Source organism: Eretmochelys imbricata, chromosome 3 (assembly GCF_965152235.1).
Source record: "Eretmochelys imbricata isolate rEreImb1 chromosome 3, rEreImb1.hap1, whole genome shotgun sequence".
Taxonomy (NCBI): domain Eukaryota; kingdom Metazoa; phylum Chordata; order Testudines; family Cheloniidae; genus Eretmochelys; species Eretmochelys imbricata.
The window spans coordinates 46235954-46263520 of NC_135574.1; the positions used below are offsets into that span (position 1 = coordinate 46235954).

At 41.5% G+C, this 27567-nt stretch overlaps 1 protein-coding gene across 2 annotated transcripts in view; it reads left to right on the forward strand.

The window, feature by feature from the left end:
• Positions 1-27567, forward strand: part of LRRC1 (leucine rich repeat containing 1) — a 119122-nt gene that overhangs the window by 59867 nt on the left and 31688 nt on the right. For both annotated transcript variants that reach the window (XM_077811583.1, XM_077811584.1), the window contains exons 3-5: positions 1490-1568; positions 6079-6168; positions 27046-27102. In XM_077811583.1, coding sequence (XP_077667709.1) covers positions 1490-1568; positions 6079-6168; positions 27046-27102 — 226 coding nt within the window. The remainder of the gene's footprint in view (positions 1-1489; positions 1569-6078; positions 6169-27045; positions 27103-27567) is intronic.

Sequence of the window (27567 nt, forward strand, 5' to 3'; positions counted from 1 at the left end):
GGAGAGCTTCTCCCGTCAGTGTAGATATTCCACCTCCCCAGGTGGCAGTAACTGTCTACACTGGGGTTAGGTCAGTATAACTATGTCGCTCAGGGATGTGGATTTTCCACACCCCTGAGTGATGTAGTTATGCTGACATAAATTCCTAATGTAGACCAAGCCTGACTAACAGTGTTTTGCATTTATTTGTGACCTAGATTCAAGAGAGTAGTACTATAAGGCCGTGGTTTTCAAACTTTTTTTCTGGCCACCTAGTTGAAGAAAATTGATGTTCATGACCCAACAGAGCTGGGGATGAGGGGTTTGGCATGTGGGAGGGGATCAGGGCTGGGGCAGAGAGTTGGGGTGAGGGCTCTGAGGGGTTCAGAGTGTGGGAGGGAGCTCTGGGCTGGGGCAGGGAGTTGGGGTGCAGCTGGGGGTGCAAGCTCTGGGGTGGGGCCAGGGATGAGGGGTTTGGGGTGCAGGATGGGGCTCTGGGTTTGGGGAGGCTCAGGGCTGGGGCAGTGGGTTGGGATGGGGGAGGGGGGTCTGGGTTGGAGGTGCAGGCTCTGGGCCGGGGATGAGGGGCTTGGGATACAGGAAAGGCAGGATTCTCGCCTGCAGGTACCCCTCCCACTCCCATTGGCTGGTTCCCGGCCAATGGGAGTGTGGAGCCAGTGCTCGGGGCAGAGACAGTGTGCGGAGCACCATGGTTCCCCCTGCCTAGGAGCCGGGCCTGCTGCTGGCCGCTTCCGGGGTACAGCGCATTGTCAAAACAGGTAGGGACTAGCCTGCCTTTGCCATGTAGCACCACAGACGGGACTTTTAACGGCCCTGTCGGCGGTGCTGACCAGAGCTGCTGCGACCCAGTCCCTTCCATTCTGTGACCCAATTGTGGGTCATGACCCACGGTTTGAAAACCACTGCTATAAGGTGTGAGATTTTAGTGTAGTAAGAGGGGATGGTACTGTGCCCATGAGTGTACATTTGGGCAGAGATATTTACTCTTTTTTTTTTCTGTTCCACCCTCACACCCTGCCAACACACCCTCTAAAAAAAATGCTTGTCCTTATATTGACCCAAATTTCCAAATCCCTGGATTAGATGATTAATCTAGGACTGTGTCCCTAAAGTGGCTGACTTTGGCTTTTGCTAAACAGAGAGACTGAATTCCAGAGATTCTTCTGCTGATTTACAGACAACCCTCATTTGGACAAGTGAGCATTCCACGCCCTTTGAGCAGGGCATGAGAGATAAATAGTCTCTAAAATGTCTGGGTCCCAATTAATTTTGGGCTCTCTAAATGTTAACTAACACCTTGAATTGTATTTGGAAATATCGGTAACTTTTTAAAAAACAGTCTTACATTTAAAAAAAGTCACAGCACACAGCAAGATAACTTCCTTGATTTGAAATGACTAGATACAGTATGTAATGCTGTGACCATTTCCAAATAAAAGGTGGTCTTCTACATCACAATTGTTAACCATGCATTTGTTTGTTTCTGCAGAAATTCCTGAAATTCCAGAAAGCATCTCCTTTTGCAAAGCATTACAAGTAGCAGACTTCAGTGGGAACCCACTGACCAGGTAACACTCCCCCTTATGCTAAGTGCTTTCCAGGCCAGCACTACAATCTTATTTAACTTGCTCAGTTCTTAAAGTAAATATAGTGTGTGTCTGAGTCATGCAGGGTCTATTTCTTCCACAGGGTGGTGGCCAAAGATCAGAGTTACAGGGACAAGTGCACCCTTTCTTCCCAGGGGTTGAAGATTACAGGCTACTCAGAACAAATGTGAATTTAGTCAGTACTTAAGAACGCAAATCCAAATGATAAAAAGCCTGGCAAGTAGGGCCAGCAGTATAAACCAGCAAAGCTATGGTGCTATATTTTTCCACTGTCATCTGTTCCTTTCATCTCTAGCCTTTGTCTATACGTGGGATGTAGCAGTCAGTGACCAGCAAACCAGTGTAGCTGTACTGGCATAGTTTGACTGCTTAAAATTAGGGTTAATTCAGCAGGTGCAAATAATGGCTCTCCTTGACTACGCCTGAGGCTTGCACCCATGCCGTATCCCTAGCCACTGAATTAGGGCTAATCCAATATATTTATTTATACGTGCCATGTGGCCAAACTGTTCTCCATCTGATGGTGACTGCTGCTTCTCTAATATCCGTATTCCCCCCCTTGGTGCAATTGCATGGTTGCAGTGAAAGCAGTTCATAGTGGCATTAGTCACTGCTCCTTCCTGTTTTGGCCTAGGAAAGAGTAATAGTTGATGGTAGTTCTTCGTCTCATGTTCTGTACAGCACCAAATAAACTGTAACTGATCATTTTAAGAAAGCGTCCTTTAGATGTTTCTTGATTGGCTCTTAATTGGCTCAGTTTGGCAGGATTCGCTTGATTGCTGTGACTCTGATTCAGCCTAATGAATTAGTGTTCTTTACCCCACCACTCCACATAGCAAAGGAGAAGGACAGGCTCTTGGACAATCAAGATGATTGATAGAGAAATCAAATAGGTGGCAAATGAATGATAGACAGGGACTCTGTGCAGGAGCAGCTAGGAGAAGTGGGGCTCAGCTCAGCCTCCAAGTGCTGAGTTGCTACTAGGTGCTGCAGCACCTACTATAACTTCCTTTGCCCTGGCTGGTTGCATCTAGCAAGAAGGGGGTAAAAGGAAAGCCTCTAATGCATTGTGACTGTCTCTAGAGGTTTAGAAATAGGGAGGGAATCCGCATAAGTGATCCTTCCCTGATGGAACAGAGTAGCATGTTTGTCATGTAGAGAGGGCACCAATCCAACATTGCATAGACATAGGGCCTTCTGCCTGTAGCCGTCCCTCTTCCTACCCTGGAATATTTAGGCTAATGTTGCCTAATATGATGGGACTATAACATGGCCTAAGCCATAGCATTCTCTAACTAAGTAATAGTTGTCGTGTCCATGCTAGCAGTAAAAGCATTGTTGTGGATATCACAACTGTGTTCTGGCTTGTTACACTTGTGCTGTTAGGCCCTGTGCTGCTCTTGTTATTCAAGCAAAGAATTAGTTTTCTGATCCTTCTATATTTCATGTAACCATGTTTAAAAGGATTACTCGTAAGCTGAATCCTTCCCTATTTCCTAAACTGTAAAGAAAGTCACAAGGTGTTAGAAAATAACAATAACCTTCTATTTGCTGGGGTTTAAAATGAGGAGCAATATGCAGCACACTTCTTGATGAAGGGAGAACAGTTGTATTGTATTGGGGAGGGGGGGGAGCCACTTAAAATGATTTACTGAAAATAAATATGTATTGGTCTTTGTCTAATATATATTATATTGCAGTCAAAACAACTACATGAAAAGAACTGTAAGGTTTCAAAATCCAGGGTTCAAAAGCTGTAAAATGTCACAATTTAAGGTTGCTTGGTACAATTTTTAATTCTGTCTCCTTGTGCATATGCATTATGACAACCTTCAGTTATATCACACACTACTTTTTCCACAGGACCCATACCTCTGTCAGTGCACTGGATGGATGGGTGCTCACAGAATGAGCAGCTGTTCAATATTTTGTTTTCTTCTCATTGTTCAACATGTAGCCCCAAGTTTTATTTACTGCACAGTATTGAAGTCTTGCTCTGAAGACAAAATTATTAATTTCCTTGTGGGTTTTAGTATGGTGATCATCACAATAGAATCGGAGTGCTTCAGATATTTATTAATTTACCTTCACAAAACCCTGGTGAGGTGAGGTGGTGGTATTATCCCTAGATTACAGAAAGCAAATGGGACACTGAGGGACTAAGGTAAAAACTGTCCCCTTCTCTTGGATGCCCAAATTGAGAATGCCTTAGAACTGGTTTTGAGATTATTTAGCATTTTATAGCATTTCATACGTTCCAGGACAGCTCTTATGCGTACTCAGCACTTCTGCATATTAGATTCCAAGGTATCAAATTGGGTATCCAGAAGCTGAAGAACACACATGACCAAAATTTTCATGTTTGGCCACTGAGTTCCTTGCCAAGCATCACACAGGAACTCTGGCAGAGGCAGGGATAGAATCCAGTTCTCCTGGGCAATGTTCAGTTGTCTTAACCACGAGACCACCCTCTGTCTTCTTGCAATTCCCTGCCTCATTAATTACTCACCTTCCAACTTCTGCAACAAATGAAACAGAGGTCCTATAGACAACAGCCTCTTTTACTATACAGTCCTGATTAAACCCTGGAGCATAGGTCATCCTGTGCACTGAATGAGGAAGGGATCATGTGGAAAATATAGTATGGGATCATGTAATTTGTGTACACATTAGGATACAGTCTTTAAAGGGGTTGAGTTAAGGTTGCACAGGCAATTTTCTAACTTCTGAATGCTTGACTATTTGTAGCTTTCTAGGTGTAAAAAACAAACCAGCAGAAATTCAATTCCATGGAACCATGTTGACACTCAAATGGTTGCAACATTTAGATCCATTGCACAGACCTCTGCCACTTGAATTAACAGAGTAAACTGACAGAGGATAACAACTTATTACTGGTTGGTGGACTAGCACTAGAGGGAGTCGGACACATTTTGCCAGTGAGTCTCTCAGCTATTTGCTGACACCAGAGAAATGTTGAGACTTGGGAATCTTGGGTTTCAATCTGGATTTTGGTGGAGAGTGTGCTGTAGTGGTCACACATCCTTCTGCCCTGTCTCCTTCAGTCTAGCCAGTCCTGATCAACTCCTTGCATCCCCTCTCAGGTCAGATTCTTGTCCGCTCTGCATTGAAGTTAGGTGGCTTCTTCCATAGCACTGCTTGGGATCCAGCAAGCAGGAGCATTGAGAGAACAGGAAAAAGTTTCCTTGCATTTCTGGTCTGATGCCATAACAGCCCAGCAGGTCAGAGCAGCAATTGCAGGGAAAGTCCTGCTCAGCCCCCACAGCCAGGGCCTGAGTATGCTCAGTACATATGGAATCTTTGGAGGATTGTAGAAGATTAGGGTTGGAAGAGACCTCAAGAGGTCATCTAGTCCAGTTTTTTCTGGATAATTTTTTTCCTGTTTTCTATTTGTATTTCCAGTATTTATAACACTATCCAATGTAATAATCTTCAGTTTTAAAAGTGGCTGTCAACCAATTTTTTTCCATTAGATTTTTATTTATTTAGGCCCTTTTTTTATGTATAAATCTATCTCAGGCTAGGCATTTTGACTAGCTTTTAAAAAAGGTAAACTCTACCAGCTAAATAAGCCTGCAGTTTAACCCCAGTCTTCAAACAATTAGAAACCAAAAAAATCAGTTGACATTTGAAAATGCACTGATGTCCCCTGAATCTGTGAAAAGAAATAGTTCTTGCTGCATGCCCTAAAGATAGCTCATGTTAACAAATCTTATCTGATCACTAGGCCAAAAGGTCTCTGCCTGTTCTACATTAGGTCGCCTTTTCCTTAGCGTGATCCATCTCCCACATAGCTGGGATCAAGCCCCTTGGTATTTAGCAGTATGAGATGGCTAGGATGGCTGCGCAATGTGTTCCATGCTTTAGACATCTTTAACAAATAGTTAAAAATACAAAAGAGGCTGCTCCATAACCTAATATTGAAACAGGTGGCATGAAAAAATAAATTTCCCATGCTTCCGAAACAATAACTCTTCCCTCACAGGTTTCAGAGTAGCAGCCGTGTTCGTCTGTATTCGCAAAAAGAAAAGGAGTACTTGTGGCACCTTAGAGACTAACCAATTTATTTTGAGCATAAACTTTTGTGAGCTACAGCTCACTTCATCTCACTTCACTTAGTCTCTAAGGTGCCACAAGTACTCTTTTTTTCTTCTTCCCTCACAATATATGCTGCTTCAACAGCTTTTGAATGTATCTTTTGTGGTGGTCTTCTTATATGGGATATGCGTTGCCTTAATACATACAAACAAGAAGAAAATTAAACCCATTTGGTTTACTTTTAACTTTTTTCTTTCTAGTGCTTTTCCCTTTTTCTTAGTACTATTGTTTAGCTTTTTATATAAGAGCCACCTCATATCCTTTTCCACCAACTATATACAATCTGACTGTGCCAATATGAATAGTTATTGTAGTACAAGTGTTTGATTTATCCGAATTAATATCTCCATAGGTTGCCTGAAAGCTTTCCGGAATTACAGAATCTAACTTGTCTTTCTGTAAATGACATCTCACTGCAGGCACTACCTGAAAACATTGGGAAGTAAGTTGTTTGTTTTTTTGTTTTGTTTTTTCTTAATCAAGATATGATATTTAATTTGTTTTCACTGACTTAGATGTGGTACACCAGGTGTATGCAAAAATGTAAAGATTAAATTTACAAGTATGTTACACAAATTAGTAATTGATTCAGGGTAATACGTTTTTTTTAGTCTGTTTAAAAACCTTCTCTTGTGTTCCTATCAGTCACTCCATTGAGGTGACTGCGCTGAACTTGGGGTATATGTGCATATGTTTAGTCTTTGGGAGGTACAAATCTAGGGAGTTGGGAGAAGCTGGACAGATTAAAGGATAAAACACTAAAAGGATGTTATCAGTTTGATAATTGCACCTCTGTTCAAACTTGTTACCTACAATTCTTCATCATGCTGAGAGCCACAGATCTATTACAGTGAGTGCCTGAGCCTTGTTGCAGCTCACAGAGAGACCCAGACCTAGCAGCAGGAGAATGCCCCACCCGCTGAAGTTCCACACAGTTTTATGTGCTTCTGCAGTGGCTGGTGGCTCTGACCGTTCCCCCTGCCACAGAGCTTGTCTGAGGGAAATTGCAAACTTCTGTTACAAATTTCCGACCACCAGTCTGGGTTAGTCTTTGTCCAGTTCCCAACAGTGTCCCACTGCTGCATTTGCCTTTTTGGGGAGACTTCCCCCCAGCTTTTCCTCCCCCCCTGAGATATTTGCAGCAGCTGGTGCCCTGCAGGCTTCAGGGAGAGTGCTACACCGAGAAGAAAAAGGCAAAAGGAAAAGTCTGTTTCTCCTGTGTCTCCCTCTATTGTGTGTGTCTCACTGGGGAGCTTAGCTGGCTCCGAGGGTAGAGTGCAGTTCATCTCTTCAGTCTAGTCCAGGCAGGGTTGATTAGGATCTTCATGCTTTTGTTGTTCGTTCCTGATGGCTCATCAAATTTGATGGCCTGTTGTCTGATGGGTGTCTTACCAATACACACCCAGTTGTAATGGTTACATAGTCCATATTTCTAATTTTAGATTCAGAATTGATACATGCATACAAATTGGATAATCACATTCAGTAAATTATAACCTTTCCACTGATACCTTACAAAATCCATCTCGCATAAAGTACATCTCAGTTATGTCATATCTGTAACATAAGCATATTTCCATAAAGAATATGGAGTGCAACATCACAGCGCCATTTATTACTTTCTGGTCTCCCGGCTTCCATTTTATAAAGGCATGATGTTCGTTTAGTGTGCACCAGTCCAAATTCAACCTGGTGTCACTTGTGAAGTTAAACTTAACTGTCTTTCATGGTGGTCAGGGACTCAGCATTTCAAACTGGGGAAGATATTTTTTAACCTAATCGAGTGGCCTCCTCACTATAAAAGCCTTTTGTAGGCAGCCAAGTCCAGGCAGGTGTCACCTCAGCTCCTTCTTATGGGCATGAAAGCTCTCAGTTGGCATCAGCCAAAAAAGAACTTCATACTTTATTTTTTTTTTTTTAATTTAGACACCTTTCTTATGCTTTCACAAACCATGCTAACTTGGATCATACCTCCCATACTGACCACCTGTCTTGACCCGAAATATTCCCTATTGTAAGGAGTTCTTCCTGAATAGATAGTGGGGAAACAAATCTGTTTAATGTAGGCATTTGTCATTGAGATCAGACACTTGGACAAGTCAGTTCTCCACTCTCATCATGTTGTAGTGGGAAAACTTGATGAAAAGCTGAGACAACTCTGGAGTTTTTGGGGAAAAATAGACTTACAATCCTGGCTGCTGCCAGACACTACTGCAAGGAGTACAGATAACATGACAAGCAGCCCCTGAAGTACAACAAGAGGGATTGCTGTTTTGCAAGGGGTACCTGGAACAAATATAGGATGCTCTGGCAAGGTCAGTAGTTGCCCTCAGTTGCCTCAGAACAATCTGTTAGACTCCTGACTGGTGCTGGGCTCTTTCATTTTGAGAATAAATGGCTGCCTATAGCTTTTCCTCAAAATGAGGTCACTGGACATTGTCGAGAAGGGCTACTCCTTGGAGCTGTGCTAGAATTACAAGCACAGGTTTGTCCCTTTTCTAGTCTCTAGTAGTCTATGGGAATGCCAGGGCAGGAATAAAATCCTACATAATCTACTTCAGATCAGAGCAATATCACCATTCTCCATCATGGCTGTTCCTTGTACTGTGTCTAGCTTTAGAGAATTGGGAAGAAATAGACTGACCCCAGTTGGAACACCTGAAGTTCCTAAAGAAGGCTCACATTCTAATGTTATCATTCGTCAGACAGCTCTCCAGCTTGGCATACGGATCGTGAACTATTTTCTTCAAAACTGATTGTTACCTTTGATCTGACAGATGCTTCCAAGGTCTCTTCCAAGATCATGAGAGTATTAATATTGGCTTTAAGGAAAAAGGGCGTTCACTCTTGTCTGTTCCTGAAAAACTCTGCTCGTCTGGGCTCTATTTAGAAAGTTGAGACAAACCTGTAGTGATACGGCTTCTGGAGTATTGTGGATTCAACATAAAACAGATGTGTGGTGCCAGGGACTCAGTCATTGGTGTGGACTGAGAATGAATTCTATTAGTAAAAGGTCTTATGGCAAAGAATGTTAACATCAGATATAGATGGTCATAAGGGAAAACTAGTGTGTCAGAAACAATAACCTATTTCTTAGTGAAGCCTGTTGGGAATGCTGTGCACAGACACTTAATGAATCGGAGTTCACATGAGCCCTACCCAGTAATTTGTGTTCTCTTCCGCATCTCACTTGAAATAACGTTTTTTGACAGAGGTCAAGGTCCCATTGTCTTTTTTTCCACTCCGCTCTCTGAATTGGGGAGTGCAGATAATGAGATTTTTTTTTTCCAAAAGGGTCCACTCTTAGTGTGGTAGGCAAAGAAATCTTTTGTCAGATGTTAGCAGGAGTTAGTGGAGAGGACTCTTTCAGGTCCCAATTCTATCCAGGAAAATAGGTCTTAGAACGAAAGCATAGCATCCACTGGCTGGAACACAATGATTTGAGGTCTCGGTGTACTCTTCTTCCCATTGATAACAGACTTGTTCTGGTTGTGACAGTCTCTATCTGATGGGATTTTCATAAGTAAAGTAGAACACAGTAAGCCCATCCCTAGAGAAAATCAGCTTCTGTCCTGGACAGACCAGAGTTTCCTGCCTTGATGTGCACTTCCCATCAAATGGAGGAGGAGGAGGAGGAGGAGGATGATTACCAAGACTTACGTGGCAGAAGTCCAGATCAAGCAGAGTGGCATTTGGATCCAGAAATATTCTTGCTGATTATAAGTCAATTTGATGGGCTGATGATTGATCTCTTTGCATCTGGAAATGGCCATTAAGTGCCCTGTGGCCTCTCCATATGTCAGGTTCTGGGTTCAAGGTGATGGATGATCCCTTGCAAAGCTGGGTAAGGTCTCTGCTCTTTGCCTACTCACCTCTTTTCCACTTCTTCCCAGGACAAAAGATAGGAAAGAGAGTGTGGCAGTGATGTTGGTTATGTCTTACTGGTTCTTGGGCTTGATTAACCGAACATTGGACCATTGGCTGTGTCTGCCTGAGGAGGTCTGTTATTGAAAAAGCAATCCTTGACCCAGGAACAGATAGGTTCAAAATGGATGGTTGGATGAAGTGATCATCGTTCTCATGGATTCTAGAAAGAAATTGACACTCACAGCAGCACTATGTAATAACTAGGCCATCCCTGACAGGTGTGTCTAACCTGTTCTTAAAAACTTCCAATGCTGGAGATTCCACAACCTCCCTAGGGAATTTATTCCAGTGCTTAACCACCCTGACAATTTGGAAGTTTTTCCTAATATCCAACCTAAACGTCCCTTTCTGCAATTTAAACTCATTGTTTCTTGTGCTATCCTCAAAGGTTAACAAGAACCATTTTTCACCCTCCTCCTTGTAACAACCTTTTATGTACTTGAAAACTCTTATCATGTCCCCTCTGTCTTCTCTTCTCCAGACTAAACAAACCCATTTTTTTCAATCTTTCCTCATAGGTTATTGATTCTAGACTTTTAATAATTTTTATTGCTCTTCTCTGGACTTTCTCCAATTTGTCCAACTCTTTCCTGAAATGTGGTGCCCAGAACCGGACAGAATACTTCAGCTAAGGCCTAAGCAGTGCAGAGCCTTAAATTCCTCCGGGGGGCTCTAATGTAGGTGTATGAGACAGTCCAAGCAAAAGGTAACATCTCTGTACTATAATGTTCTCAGCATGGTGTTGAGAGAGTTTTTTGTACAAGCCCTGACACTAAATGCTTCTGTAGAGCAGCTTCCCTGGGTCCACTCCAAGACTATAGAGCCCAACCTAGGAAACTCATTCTGCTCCTTCCAGCACTTTACCCCTGTCATAAATATAAAAGGAAGGGTAACCACCTTTCTGTATACAGAACTATAAAATCCCTCCTGGCCAGAGGCAAAACCCTTTCACCTGTAAAGTGTTAAGAAGCTAAGATAACCTCACGGTCACCTGACCAAAATGACCATTGAGGAGACAAGTTACTTTCAAAGCTGGACCGGGTGGGAACAAAGGATCTGTCTGTCTGTGTGATACTTTTGCAGGGAACAGATCAGGAATGCTCTTCGGAACTCCTGTAAAAAGTTAGTAAGCAAGCTAGCTAGAAATGCATTAGATTTCCTTTTGTTTAAATGGCTGGTAAAATAGGTTGTGCTGAATGGAATGTATATTCCTGTTTTTGTGCCTTTTTGTAACTTAAAGGTTTTGCCTAGAGGGATTCTCTGTGCTTTGAATCTGATTACCCTGTAAGTATTTACCATCCTGATTTTACAGAGGTGATTCTTTTACTTTTTCTTTAATTAAAATTCTTCTTTTAAGATCCTGTTTGCTTTTCCATTGTTCTTAAGATTCAAGGGTTTGGGTCTGTGTTCACCTATGCGAATTGGTGAGGATTTTTATCATGCCTTCCCCAGGAAAGGGGGTGTAGGGCTTGGGGGTATATTCTGGGGGGGAAGACATCTCCAGGTGGGGTCTTTCCCTGTTCTTTAACACGCTTGGTGGTGGCAGCATAGTGTTCAAGGACAAGGCAAAGTTTTTGTACCTTGAGGAAGTTTTTAACCTAAGCTGGTAAGAATAAGCTTAGGGGGTCTTTCATGCAGGTCCCCACATCTGTACCCTAGAGTTCAGAGTGGGGAAGGAACCTTGACAACCCCATTGAAGCCCTGTACCAGGTTTTATTATATTCACTATTCCCATTAAAGTAGACTTCCTGATAACTCTAATCTCCAGTCAGGTAAGTTTAGGAAAATAGAATGGAATTATCATGTCTGTGAAAGTTGTTTCACGCAGAGAGGGTGTCAGGGGTGGGGTATTCACCTACTGCTAGTGACTGAGAGGTCTGATTCTGCCCCAAAGCTGCAAGCAGGCTGAAGTAGTTACTGTAACAGATCTGTGGATCTTACTATTCAAAGAAAGAAAACATTCCGGTAAGCACAGGTATATTTTTTCCTCTTGTTACAAGTAACGCTTTTATGACTAATAGAATTGAAAGATTAGTGGGGATAAGGATTTGTCTGTATTGACAGGTCTTGTGTACTTAAAACATTCCACAAGACATAAGACTTTTGAGAAACTTGTAACTAGACATGCTTTCCAGAGTAGATGGAAAGCTAAATATCCTTCGATATCTGGTCAGAAAGATGAAGTCCCAAAACATAATTTTGATTTTAGAAGTACTTTTTATAAGTTGTAGGCTTAAAATGGCAGTGATTTGAGTCAAGTTGTATTGATATCTGTGGACTGAGACTTTACAGAGGCAATGGAAAGTCTCAGAAATGCATACCAAATGTTAGGCTTATTACTTTTCACTTATGGCTTCATGAACAGATGTGTGGCTGAGAGAGTTGGTGTATGTCAGACTGATGTAAGATGGGCAAGGGTGCACTTTTTTACAGACATAAACTTGCAGTCTGAGACATCTGATGGCTTCACATGGAGTAAAAATAGTTCTGCGGGTTGTATGGAACAAGGAAGAAGAGTTCACTTAATGAGTGTACTTTAAAATGCAAACTTGTTAAAGTGCAGTGTTACAGAAGCAACAAATGAGATAGCGAGGCTTAACTCATAGTGATATGGAAAGTGGAATTTTTTTACTTGTACTGCTAGATATACTCAGTTAATGCTATGGGTTCTCTGTCTGACTCTGTTTACTAAACTCTGATAAGCTTAGCTTTAGAAATCTTTGCACTTTTGATTAGGTGGGGCTCTGTGTGATGCAGACTGCTCTCCATTAAATAGTAAAACTGAATGTTCATGAATTTGAAAGTGTTTACACTGTATTTCATGAGCACTATTATAGCAATTTAAAACTTCTAATGAATAGAGTGACCTCTGATGTTAATAGATCTATCAACTTGTGTATAAGTCAAATGTTTGTCTTGTGTTAACTTAATATTAAAAGTTCCATATTTAAATAAAATACTGAATTTTGTTGAGCTATTTTGTTAATGGAGGCAGTGGAAAAGCAACCTGGAAAATATTCTGAATGGAATAGCTTTTGAAAATAGCTGAAACTCTTACCTCATCTTATGAATTGTCTTAGCATTTACCCCTATTTCAGTAATATTCCTGAGTAAACTGTAGAATGTTCAGTTAGGAAATCCAAAATCACATATATTGATCCACATATTTTTAAGCATCCTAATTCTTCTCCCCAACAATGCTTTTGAAGATTCCACAGTGGAGTCCAGTAGCTATGTCTTTGTTGGGCCCCATCTACTGCTGAATTTGGTCACGCTCTCTCTTAAAGTGTGTGTGTGTGTGTGTGTGTGTGTGTGAAATTAGATTTCAACAGTAGCTTAGACCCAGCAGCTCTTTTCTTCAGGGTTCAGTAAACTTTGGCGTGGGTGGAAATTCATGGGAGGGGAAGATTGCTGGAGGGTTGTACCTAAAGATTGGGAGAGCCAAGGCCGAGCTGAGAAGGGTGGAATCTGATCCTTATCTAAATCTGAATAGTCAAGAGTGAACCTTCAGACCAGTTTGTGTATTTCTGATTAAAATATTTTGGCAAAATTAGTCATCTAAAGAATCTGCGTTAAGTGGCCAAGCTTCACTGACTGAGGCAATATCTGAGCCATTAGCAATTATCTTTGAAAAATCATGGAAGGCAGGTGAGATTCCAGATGACTGGAAAAGGGCAAATATAGTGCCAATCTATAAAAAGGGAAATAAGGAGAACCTGGGGAATTACAGACCAGTCAGCTTAACTTCTATACCCGGAAAGATAATGGAGGAAATAATTAAGCAATCAATTTGCAAACATCATGATAAGATAATCAGGTGATAAGTAACAAAGAACTTCCTTTTATTTGTTTTAAACCTGCTTCCCATTAGTTCATTTGGTGGCCCCTCATTCTTACTTTATGGGAACAAGTAATTAACTTTTCCTTATTCACTTTCTCCGCACCACTCATGATTTTATATACCTCTATCATATCCCCCCTTAGTCTCCTCTTTTCCAAGCTGAAAAGTCCTAGCCTCTTTAATCTCTCCTCATATGGGACCCATTCCAAACCCCTAATCATTTTAGTTGCCCTTCTCTGAACCTTTTCTAATGCCAGTATATCTCTTTTTTGAGATGGAGACCACGTCTGTATGTAGTATTCAAGTTGTGGGCATACCATGGATTAATATCTTTGTTGTGAAGGCCAGGACCATAATGGGGTTCAAAAAAGAACTAGATAAATTCATGGAGGATAGGTCCATCAATGGCTATTAGCCAGAATGGGCAGGGATGGAGTCACTAGCCTCTATTTGCCAGAAGCTGCGAATGAGTGACAGGGAATGGATCACTTGATGATTACCTGTTCATTCCCTCCGGGGAATCTGGCACTGGTCACTGTTGGAAGACAGGATACTGGGCTAGATGGACCTTTGGTCTGACCCAGTATGGCTGTTCTTATGTTCTTAAGGCAGTTGAAAATATATAATGCGTTTTGTGTTTAGAAAATACCAAAAACTAATCATTTAAATGCTTTCTCGTCTGTCCTGTGGCCCCTTTCCAGCTTGTGGCCCTAGGACTATGAAACAGTTAACATTGCTAACTCTGAAGTGTAACGATGATAATGTAAAAGTTAAATATAATCCTAATTATCTACTATCTGCTTGTAGATAGTGATGCTTTCTAATACTTGTGCCCACTCTTGCTTATGTTTTTTTGGAGATATTAGTGCAAAAGGGACCATCTGGTATACTGTGGTGAAATCCATAAAGGCCAGTTAAAGGAAACTTGAAGAGGAATAAGTGTGCAGGGAACCCCAAACTGCATATTCAGTGGCAGAAATACTTATAAACTACCAGAGACATAGTAAAACTACATGCAGTTAAAATTCCTGTTACTAAAACTTTCTGAATGTTGGGCTTCTTAGAACATTTGAGGCACCTGTGTTTCCCCCTAACTCTTCTTTCCTGCTGTGTTGTGTGGGGAGCCATTCCATGCTAGTAACTTTTTGTATCCTCTTCATTCTCAACCTATAGATCTCTGAAAAATTACTACTCAAAACAGGCTTCCAGTATGTTCCCTATTCTGGGACACCCCAGTATGCTGAGCTAGTAGGGAAGGGCTAGCATCCTTTATAGCCTTCTCTATAGGATAAAAATTTCTGGCCAAATTCCCCTGTCATGGATATGGTGGAGGGGGAGAGGAGAAAAATTCTTGTTAGTGAGATGGAGATGCCTAACTTCCTCCTCCTGGCTTGAGAAGAGAGGGGAAACATTCTTTGGACTCCTCCTAAAGCTCAAGACAAACACCTGGACCCAGCTCCTTTTCCCTCAATAAGTGACTGTCTTTGCGGGGATGGAGGGAGAAGGTATGAACAACTGGGGCAAATATATAAATGGTTTTGTCAGACAAGAAATCCTGCTTCCAAAGTATGTAGACCATGCATCAGAAAGTGACAAGTGTGATAGCGAAGTGAGATCAAGTTACCTGACATGAATTACAAAAAAAAAATTGTGGCTCATACTCTTAATTTGTGCTTCCTGCTTTCACATTCTCTTACTAATGCCATTATTGGCACACTGTCCTATTTGACAGTTCTCCGAAATTAACCTGCAACAAAGGATATTTCCAGATATCAGTTAGGAAAGTGATATGGCAGAGCACAAATTTTCCAATACATTCTTGGAAAGTATTGGGGACAGACTTTTTGTTTCAGCAAGTGGAGGAAGTATCCAGGGGGACAGCAATTTTAGACTTGATTCTAACCAACAGGGAGGAAGTGTTAGCAAATGTGAAAGGGATCATGAAAGAATGAAAGCAGTAGAATAAGGACTCTGGATTCAAAAAGGCAGACTTTAACAAACTCAAAAATCATAGGTAAGGTCCTGGGAAGAAAATCTAAGGGAAAAAAGAGTTCAGGAGAGCTGTCAGTTTATAAAAGACAATACTAAAGGCACAACTGTAAACGATCCCAATGTGAAGGAAAGATAAGAATAGTAAGAGGCCAATATGACTCCATCAGGAGCTCTTTAATTACCTGAAAATCAAAAAGGAATCCTACAAAAAGTAGAAAAATGATGAATGGCTACAGAGTAGAACAAAAATAAAACACAGTGTGTAGGGACAAAATCAGAAAAAACTAAGGCACAAAATGAGTTACATCTAGCAAAGGACATACAAGGGAATAAGAAGAGGTTACTTTAAATAAATCAGGAGCAAGAAAAGGAGGCAAAGTGTAGTCCTCTACTTAGCAATAACTGATGACCTGAAGAAGACTCTTAATAAAGAAGGCTCAGATGTTTAATATCTATTTTGCTTCTGTCTTCACTAAAAAAGTTAATGGTGACCATGTATTTAACACAATTAATATTAACAACAAGGGGAAATGAACACAAGCCAAAATAGAGAGAGAACAGGTAAAAGAATATTTAGATAAGTTGAATATATTCAGGTTTGCAGTGCCTGATGTAATTCATCCTAGAGAATTTAAGGAACTAGCTGAAACCATCTTAAATCTTTAGCAATTATCTTTGTTTCACTTTTTAAAGACAGGTACTATGTTCACTCTTCTCCAGTCCTCCATGAGCTCACAAAGAGGATCTGGGGAGCTATAGACCAATCAGCCTAACTTTTGTTACCTGGAAAGCTACTGGAACAAATTATTAATCAATTTGTAAAGAACTAGAGGATAATAAGTTTATACAGAATAGACAGCATGGATTTGTCTAGAACAAAACATGCAAACCAACACAATTTCCTTCTTTGAGAGGGTTACTGGCCTCATGGATTGGGGAGAAGAGTAGACAGGATGTATCTTGATTTTAGTAAGGCTTTTGATACAGTTGCATATGACCTTCTCATAAGCAAAATAGGGAAATGTGATTTAGATGAAATTTCTGAAAGGTAGATGTACAACTCGTTAAAAGAGCGTACTCAGAATAATAATCAATGGTTCACTCTCAAACTAGGAACATATATCTAGTAGGGTCCCACCTGGGTCAGTCCTGGGTCTGGTACTAATCAATATTTTTATTAATGACTTGGGTAATGGAGCAAAGAGTGTGCTTATAAAATCTGTGGCTGACACCAGGCTGGGAGGGGTTGCCAGCATTTTGAAGGACAGCATTAGAATTCAAAACTACCATGACAAATTGGAGAACATGTCTGAATTCAGCAAGATGAAATTCAGTAAAGTTAAGTGCAAAGTACTATACCTAGGAAGGACAAATCAAATGCCCAACTACAAAATGGGGAATAACTGGCTAAAGGGTAGTATTGCTGAAAAGGATCTGAGGATTATGTTGGATCACAAGTTTGAATATGGGTCAATAATGTAATGCTGTTGCAAAAAAGGCTAATATTCTGGAATGTATTAACAGGAGTACTGAAGGTAAAATGAGGGAGATAATTGTCCCACTCTCCTCAACAGTGTTGGTTGAGACTGTGTCTTATTCTGGACGCTGCACTTTAGGATTTTGTCCCAAAAATGTGGGCAAATTGGAGAGAGTCTAGAGGAGAGTAACGAAAATGATAAAAGATGGAAAACTTAACCTCTGAGGAATGGTTTTTCTTAACAACAACAACAACAACAACAACAAAACAAAAAACCCACCCTGGAACCCACCCTGTTTATTCTTGAAAAAAAGACGGGGGGGGGGAAGGGAGAGACTTGATAAGCCTTCATATATGTTAAGGGGTGTTAAAAATAGGACAGCAATCACTTGTTCTCCATGTCCGGTGAAGGTAGTACAAGAAGTAATGAGCTTAATATGCAGCAAGGGCGATTTAGATTAGATATTAGGAAGAAAGGGTAGTTAAGCACTGGAATAGGCTTCCAAAGAAAGTTGTGGAATCCCCATTGTGACTGGTTCTCCCCAGGGTACCACTTGGAACTGGGCTACCACTGAGCCCCCCAACCCACTAGCCTGGGCTCCCTTTTACACTGTACTGCTGTGACAAGCTGCAAAGCCCTCTCTCTAGTCTGCACTTTCACCAGCATACATACAGGTAGGGACACACCCAGCTAAAGTTACATGCAGATAGGCTCTTTAACCAGCTCCTGCATAGGCAGGCTTCTGCTAGGGCAAATCCCAGCTCCTTAGGCACACACCCTCTCTGGAGTGTAAACACAAAATTATACAGTCTTGCGCTGCACAGGGAACTGTACAATGTAAGTGCCTAAAATTCACCCCCATACACACACCCTTCAATTTGGAGAGGAATATGCAAACAGCTTTCTGCCCTTCAGTTATGATTTCCACGCACTGGATTAGATCAAGCAAAAACAAACGTATTTACTACAAAAGATAGATTTTAAGTGATTGTAAGGAATAGCAAATGCAAACTAAGCTTAATATACTAAATAGGGTGAGAATCTGCTCTACGTATCCAAAGTGATGATACAAGAAGGCTGCAGATTCTTAAGGGGCAAGCTGCACTTGCTGCCAGCTTGGAATCCCTAGGTGTTCCATTCACAGGCTAAAAATCCCTTTAGCTTGGGTCCAGCACTTCTTCCAGGTCAGTCTTTGTTCCTCAGGTGTTTCCAGGAGTCTCCTTGGATGGGGAGTCAATGAAGAACCTAGATAATGTCACTCCTCTGCCTGATATAACTTTTGCATATGGCAGGAACCCTTTGTTTCAAAGCTTGGATCCCGTGCCAGTCATTGGAAAAATACTGACATCCCAAGATGGAATCCAGCACCAGATCACCTGGTTACATGTCCCTGTAGAGTCACAATACCCATCCCACACTGGCTGTTTGGAGCCTTCACAGGAAGGCTTCCCAGGTGGGGAGGCCTCTCCTAAGGCCTATTGTTTCTTCCTCATGGCTCATTAACCTGAATGGACCCTTTCCAGCCAGCCATGTAGACTGACTGCATTTTGCCTAGTGGGCGTTGCCCAGGAATAGCTATGTGTGAAATAGAAACATAGTCAATATTCATAACTTTGGATACAAAAATGATACATGCATACAAATAGGATAATCCTATTCAACAAAGCATACCCTTTCTAATGACACCTTCGATGCCTTATTGCATAAAATACATCATAACTGTGGTATAATTATATCCTACTAATATCACTATGAAGAATATGGGGTGCAGTGTCACACCCATCATTAGAGGTTTTTAAGAACAGGTCAGACAATCACCTGTAAGGGATGGTCTAGGTGTACTTAGTCCTGCCACAGCAGAGGGGGCCAGGCTTGGTGACCCCTCAATGTGCTTTCCATTCCTACATTTCTATGATTTAATATCTACCAAGCCTGGGATGATTTAGTTGGGGTTGGTCCTGCTTTGAGCAGGGGGTTGGACTAGATGATCTCCTGAGATTTTTTCCAACCCTAATCTTTTATGATTCTAAGCCATTTTCTATCTTGTTCCCTCCTTTCCCCAAAAAATGATACATTGAACACTAAGAAAAGAAAATAGCATTTAACTTGGACATATAAGGATAAATCCCTACCCTCAGCTTATTGGGCCTCCAAAAAGAAAAGAAAAAACTCCCCACAAAGTATTAAATTGATCTTTAAACATATTGGTCAGTAGATATAACAACTCCTTTAAAACTAATACTTCATCAAAACTGACTAGTGTAATTCTAGTTGCCTCACTTCATTATTTTTTTTTTTATAATATGTATAATTTATAATGTATGTTTGGAAAGGTGGAAGAGCCTTTATTTTTTATTTACAATTTTCATATTCATAATGTGGAAAATCCTATTGACTTAATTATTAATCTTTGTGGATTTCGACTATTCTGTCCCTGCTACTATTGAATCCTATTGGATGCTTCCAAAAACCTATAAAATATTTTTGTTAAATTCTGTAGGCTTTACAACCTAGTTAAATTCTATAAGACTCTTCATTAAGAAGAGTAAAAAGAATAACTAATTCATAGTCACAGAATGAATTTTACTTACACTTATGTTTGTTATTATGCATGTTGTAATATATATTTACCCAATTGAAGGCCCCCCAAACCCTCCCTAATCAAAACCCCATTTAAAAAAAAATCTCTGCTTAAACACGGCTTTATGAAACAATCTGCTGGGAAAATGAAATTTAATTTAAATTATATATCATTTGCAGTGTACCACATAATACATATGAATCATCAATTCATTTTATGACCATTTAAAGTTGAGTCTGATATGCAACTTTCAATAATTACATAGGATGACATTAAGCACTAGTTGCAACTGTAAATAAGCATATAGTATTCAACCTTTTAAAGGAAAAACATGGCAGGAAAGTACATCAGTGGATATAATAGTATAATTTGTGGGCTGTATAGTCGGAGAACTTTTATGAAATGCTTGGAATGTAATCCTTTAAAATCCTAATGTTAATTGGTTTGTTAAGGTAAATCTGATTACACCAAAAAGCAAAACTGCCTAGGAGCCCAGTTCTTCAAACACTTCAGTAAATGCTAAGCTTGTGGCATTTGCAGAACAAGGCTTCTAAGTAGTAACTGATCAGTACGTGCAGGTGAGTGAAGACAGACACAGGGATGGATTTAAGTGACAGGTTGTAGTTTGAATTTTAATACTGGGTTGAAGTGCTATAGGCTCATCCACCCAAGACTCCTGTGCTAGGCTTTTAACCGAGTCAAGTGTAACGTTACGAAGCTCCTATCCTACAACCAACAACTCATTCACACCAATACAGGAACTCCACATTTAAAGTCATCCCGGTTACTGTTGTTTCGTTGTTACGTCGCCGATCGGTTAGGGAACATGCTCATTTAAAGTTGTGCAGTGCTCCCTGATAACATCGTTTAGCAGCCACCTGCTTTGTCCACTGCTTGCAGGAAGAGCAGCCCCCCCTGCTCTAGCTAGCTGGGGGGGGGCTTAGAACCAGGGTGGACCAGCAGCCCCCCCATCAACTCCCTGTTCCCCCAAGTTCCCTGTGCAGCAGCCGCCCAGCAGGCTATCAATTGCCGGCAGTTCAGCTGTGCCTCTCCCCACTGCCATGTGCTGCTCCTGCCCTCTGCCTTGGAGCTGCTCTCCAGAGCCTCCTGCTTGCAGGGGGGCAGGAGGAGAGTGGGGCTAATGTCAGGGTGTCCTCCCTCACCCCTGCTCCTACACCCCTCTTACCCCATCCCTATAGAGCAGGGGGCACACACGACAAGGCTCAGGATGGAGGGAGCTTCCTGGCAGCAGCTGCTGCGGTCTCAGCTTGCTGATTAACTTAACAAGGCAGTGTACTTAAGAGTGGGGTCAACTTAAAAGGGAAATGCACATCTCTCTCTCTCTCTCACACACAGGGTGTGTGTCTCTGTCTGCCATGCTGACTCCCCTCCCTCCATTTGTGCTGCCTTGTAGAGCGTGAGGCTACATTAACAACGAGTTAACCCTTGAGGGCTCAGCCAATTGCTAGTTCATCATTTAGCAGTAAGGCATTCCCTGGGAAATATCCCATCCTCTGACTCCACCACCTCAACCAAGCTTCACAATCATCATCGCTGCATACAGTATTAAATTGTTTAAAACTTATACTCTGTGTGTGTGTGTATATGTGTGTATATATATGTATGGCGATAGATATAGTCTTTTGTCTGGCAAAAAAAAAAAATCCCTGGAACCTCCCCCCTCACCCCCCATTTACATTCATTCTTATGGGGAAATAGGATCCTCTTAACATCGTTGCGCTTAAAGTCGCATTTTTCAGGAACATAACTACAACGTTAAGTGAGGAGTTACTGTAGTAACATCATATTCAGCAAATCGTAACCTTTCCATAGACCCCTTACTTAACAAACTTTGTACGAGATTTATTGCAGTTATATGACAGTGGTAGCAACAATATTCTACATAGTCATATTTTAATCAGATAATGTCACACCCTCCTCAGCTGCTTCTAGGCCTCAGCTTAGTTTTGATTCCTTTTGACCTCTTCCACCTCAAGGGGTTAGGGTACCCAAGAGGGAACTTGGTCTGTGCAGGCTTCAGATCTCCCCTTCTCCCAGAGGCCCAAGGTCTAACAGCGAAATCCTGAGTCTCTGTTTCTGGGAGCTGGCCCTTTTAGCCTTTATCCGCAAAGGCCACTGGGTGTTCCACCTATGAGCTTGGTCACACCCCTTATCACCTTGTCTTTGCCTGCCCCAGTATACCATCTGTAGCGTAAACATATGTCCAGTTTCCAGCAGCCTTTTGCATGGACCTCTAGGAGTCAAACTGTTTCATGTTGCAGATGTCACTGCCCCAAACTTGAAGGAATGCGTGCCAAAGTTTGCTGAGTTGAGACGTAAATAAGCTCTAATGCCTTCGTTACCTCAGTGAACTTGTCTGGTCAGGTAGCCACCATCACTGTGCACAAATAATGGGTCTGACTCCCGGTTTCATGTGTCTAGAAAGGCTTTGACAGCTTTTACAGACACACTAGTTCAGCCAAGCATTCTCTTAGCTGTGTTGTGGCCCCTTATCTTGTTTTATCAGTTTTGGAATACCTCAGTTTCAAGTTTCAGAGTAACAGCCGTGTTAGTCTGTATTCACAAAAAGAAAAGGAGTACTTGTGGCACCTTAGAGACTAACCAATTTATTTTAGCATGAGCTTTCGTGAGCTACAGCTCACTTCATCAGTTTCAAGGGCATCCGTTGTTGTTTGAGTAAACAGCACATTTGCTCGCTTAGTGCATGCTTGGACCTGCTGACTGTGCCCAGGTACACGTTCTCTAACCATTGCTTACTACCGTTTTAAATGAGGAATACCAAACTGAACACAATTGAGGGTCTACATTGTGATACACAGAGGAGACTTGAGAGTAGAATAAATGGTAGGTAATCCTACACTCTCCTTCAGGTGTCTTACACGCCACATCCAAGAACTGTATCTGTTGGTTAGGCACTAGTAAACTCAAAAAGGGGCCAACTACCTGTTTAGCTGCTAACTCCACCTGAATTTTTTTCCTGAACTATTTGCTCAAATCCTTTAACAGACTTCAAGTTTTCCACCCACACATGAAATCTTGCTGCCTCATATGGGATTGTAAAACCTGGCCAAAATTCATTCCATGTATAACAGTCTTGTTAGGATAACATAAGAAGGTAGTAACACCTCTAAATAATTGGGGCTGGGGCTTTTTCCAGAACTGCCCCTTCCTTCCACTGATCCTGTTGGAGTACTGTCCCCCTGCTAACAGCCCCTCTTTCTGACATATCAGGCCTTTTCTTTGCCCCTATAGCAAACGAGGGCACTGTCTTGACTTCCACATTTCTTATATGAATGTTTATATTTGCAGTAGGAACAAAAATGCTTTGCTTTATTAAATGCACAACAGATATTAGAGCTGATATCTGCTTTTGAAGCTTGTGGGTTTGATACTGGTAATCTACTGTCTGTATAAACATGCTGGCCCGCATGGCATGGTGGTTCTTACCCCATGGGAGATTTGGCTCCTCTGCTGCCTAAGTCTGAACTTCATTGTATCTTAACTATGCCTCTCTCCCATTTGTGGCATGTGTTCTGGATATCCTATCTAAATATTATGAAAATTGGGATGCTTGGCTCAATTTGTTTTGCACATTACACTGTGTGTGTGTGTGTGTGTGTGTGTGTGTGTGTGTGTGTGTATATATGTATGAAAGGCTGCAGTCCAATTCTCTAGTGTTCTCACCATCTTGAGCTTGTCCAGTCTGTCGTCTTCTTTCCCTCCCTCCCCACCTGTTTCCTCAATCTGGTTTGCACAGAAGAGAAGGGTGAACATGTCCACATGCTCTCCTTTCCAATTTTTTTCTATAATATCCTTTGACAAATGGGCCCCAAGGGGTTGATCAGTTCCCACATACGATCACTTGGCATCAGTGCCTATGTCCCCTTTGCCTCTCTGTAGACAGGGAAGAGGTATAGCCTTGTTAGATGTACTGCCCCCTAGTGTTGGAGTGTCTTAGTCCACTGTACTCTTTTGTAGGTGCCTGGCTCTGCCATGCAGAGATGCGATGGGACAAGTTTTCCCCCTAGCCCTTTGGCAATGAGGTGCCAATGATTTTGCAGACTTGTTCCGCACCTCATGGGGCTGCTTTTCTGCGGCCCTGGTGCTGAAGAGAGGGACAGGTATGCAGCTATCTCTGAGGTGTTGGAGGAAGGCTTGCTGTCTTTCACTGTGTGCTTTTTCAGGGAGTTTCTTGAGCAAATGCTGTAGTTTCTTTTGGTAACCCTCAGTGGGATCACAGGGTAATGGCTTGTAGAAAGTGGTGTTGGAGAGCTGCCTAGCAGCCTCTTGTTCATACTCCGACCTATTCATGATGACGACAGCACCTCCTTTATCAGCCTTTTTAATTATGATGTCAGAGTTGTTTCTGAGGCTGCGGATGGCATTGTGTTCTGTACGGCTGAGGTTATGGGGCAAGTGATGCACAAGAACAAATCTGCACAGACACACCCCTGGAACCCCGACCTGGGGTATTCTGTCTGCTACCCAAGATCCATAAACCTGGAAATTCTGGACGCCCCATCATCTCAGGCATTGGCACCCTGACAGCAGGATTGTCTGGCTATGTAGACTCCCTCCTCAGGCCTTACGCTACCAGCACTCCCAGCTATCTTTGAGACACCACTGATTTCCTGAGGAAACTACAATCCATCGGTGATCTTCCTGATAACACCATCCTGGCCACTATGGATGTAGAAGCCCTCTACACCAACATTCCACACAAAGATGGACTACAAGCAAACAGGAACAGTATCCCCGATAATGTGACGGCAAACCTGGTGGTTGAACTTTGTGACTTTGTCCTCCCCCATAACTATTTTACTATTTGGGGACAATGTATACCTTCAAATCAGCGGCACTGCTATGGGTACTTGCATGGCCCCACAGTATGCCAACATTTTTATGGCTGACTTAGAACAACACTTCCTCAGCTCTCGTCCCCTAACGTCCCTACTCTACTTCCACTATATTGATGACATCTTCATCATCTGGACCCATGGTAAAGAAGCCCTTGAGGAATTCCACCATGATTTCAACAATTTCCACCCCACCATCAACCTCAGCCTGGTCCAGTCCACACAAGAGATCCACTTCCTGGACACTACGGTGCTAATAAATGATGGCCACATAAACACCACCCTATACCGGAAAGCTACTGACTGCTATTCCTACCTACATGCCTCCAGCTTTCACCCAGACCACACCACACGATCCATCATCTACAGCCAAGCTCTACGATACAACCGCATTTGCTCCAACCCCTCAGACAGAGACAAACACCTACAAGAGCTCTATCAAGCATTCTTACAACTACAGTACCGACCTGCTGAAGTGAAGAAACAAATTGACAGAGCCAGAAGAGTACCCAGAAGTCACCTACTACAGGACAGGCCCAACAAAGAAAATAACAAAACGACACTAGCCATCACCTTTAGCCCCCAACTAAAACCTCTCCAATGCATCATCAAGGATCTACAACCTATCTGAAGGATGACCCACCACTCTCACAAATCTTGGGAGACAGGCCAGTCCTTGCTTATAGACAGCCCCCCAACCTGAAGCAAATACTCACCAGCAACCACACACTACACAACAGAAACTACTAACCCAGGAACCTATCCTTGCAACAAAGCCCGTTTCCAGCTGTGTCCACATATCTATTCAGGGGACACCATCATAGGGCCTAATCACATCAGCCACACTATCAGAGGCTTGTTCACCTGCACATCTACCAATGTGATATATGCCATCATGTGCCAGCAGTGCCCCCTCTGCCATGTACATTGGCCAAATTGGACAGTCTCTATATGTAAAAGAATAAATGGACACAGATCAGACGTCAAGAATTATAACATTCAAAAACCAGTCGGAGAACACTTCAATCTCTCTGGTCACTCGATTGCAGACCTAAAGTTCGCAATATTATAACAGAAAGACTTCAAAAACAGACTCCAATGAGAGACTGCTGAATTGGAATGAATTTGCAAACTGGATACAATTAACTTAGGCTTGAATAGAGACTGGGAGTGGGTGTGTCATTACACAAAGTAAAACTATTTCCCCATGTTTATTCCCCCCCCCCCCAGTTCCCCCCCATTTCTCAGACATTCCTGTTAACTGCTGGAAATGGCCCACCTTGATTATCCCTACAAAAGGTTTTCTCCCCTGCACCCCCCTCCCCCCACCGCTCTCCTGCTGGTAATAGCTTATCTTAAGTGATCACTCTCCTTACAGTGTGTATGATAACACCCATTTTTTCATGTTCTGTGTATATAAATCTCCTCACTGTATTTTCGACTGAATGTATCCGATGAAGTGAGCTGTAGCCCACGAAAGCTTATGCTCAGATAAATTGGTTAGTCTCTAAGGTGCCACTAGTACTCCTTTTCTTTCTGTTTAAAAAGTTACATTAGATTCTAAACTCATACACTGTTTATCCTAGTCAAGGTACCAGCATCTCATCATTGTGGATACTTGATCGTAATCCAGTTTCTTGTATTGATTCAGAAGAAAAATATTTATTTGCAACTTTGTTTGTCCTTGGTGGGTTTTTATACTAAGGTACCCATTCAACTTCATGTATTCTCATTCTAGTAATAAATTCTCCAGTGTTGGATATGGTCAATGTTAGAAATGTTTTAAATTTAGTTTTTGTTTGAATTCAGATTTGGCTGAAGAATAGGAGTGTGATTGCATTTCTCTTTGCAGTAGTAGCTATAAATACTTTATATTTTTACCTCACTTTGTCCAAAAAGAAAATCTAAACCTTTAGCACTCAAGGCAGAGCATATTATGTTGTAGAGAACTGTTTTTTATTTGTAGATACAATATCTGGTTTTTATTTTTCCTGGGACGCTAGAGGATTAAGGCAGATTATAGCATTGGGATAATGTCTGACTCCTTGTGTTCCATTGAGTCATAAATAAAACCCTGAAAAATCTGAATGTTACTATGGTGATGTTAGTAAAAGCCTGGGTTCTGGAGTAAGCAAACAGCTTAGAAACATACTGTCACTTATGATAATGAGCATGCCATAGTTGTCAAGTTGGGTATAGCCAGAGATGAGTTTAGTGGCTGCTGCTGTAACTTTACAGCCCACATGTCATCATCTAAAAGCCAATCAGTAAAATTACTTTCATATAATGACTAAAAAAACCTACGTTTATCTTTTTAGTAACTTAATATCACTGACCTTTTTATCGAAGTGGAAATGTGGGGTGTTACTTCCTATGTTGATTCCTTCCTTCCTTGAACTGTTTTTAAACAAACAAAAAACTAATTTTTAAAATTTCTCTTTAGTCTATCAAGTAATCATGTGAAATGAAGTGTGAGGAGATTTTTAAAAAGAAATTATTGGTGGATGACTTCCATTAGAGATCACTGGAATACACTGTATAAAGCTTCCTTTTTCCTTAGTTAATGAAACTATTAAAGAAAATATCTTAAGATGACTTCAAAAATTATCATTTCTATTTTTAGCCTTTTTAACCTGGCTTCCTTGGAACTAAGAGAGAATCTTCTGACATACTTACCTGAGTAAGTTCCATTGCATGTGTGTCTGTGGTCGTGTGTGCTTTAATAAAAAAAAAAAAAGTCTGAAGTTAATATTTTCTCTGGCTCTCATGTAATTTGTGGATGAATACAAGGTGTTTTCAGTCTCCTGCATAATAAATGAAGAGTTACGGGCTGTAGCTTTCCCTTCATAAATAGCAAGTTGCCTCAGGAACTTAATTCATCACTGGTTAGGAACAGGAGTCTGAAGGCTGTGTGCAAATCAGTTTTACCTGTGTAACATATCTGTGTAATAGAAATGTGCAGAATATACTGAATAGCTAAATACTGTAAACGAATGCCAAATTATTAAAGAGGTGGAAGCTTTAATCATTACATGACCAATATTAATTATTACGTAAATGAAGGTAGATCTCATGTTCAAAACTTTTAACATTCACTGTGTGAGCTGTATTAAACCTGTGTGGAGCTTTACATTTTTTAAAAAAG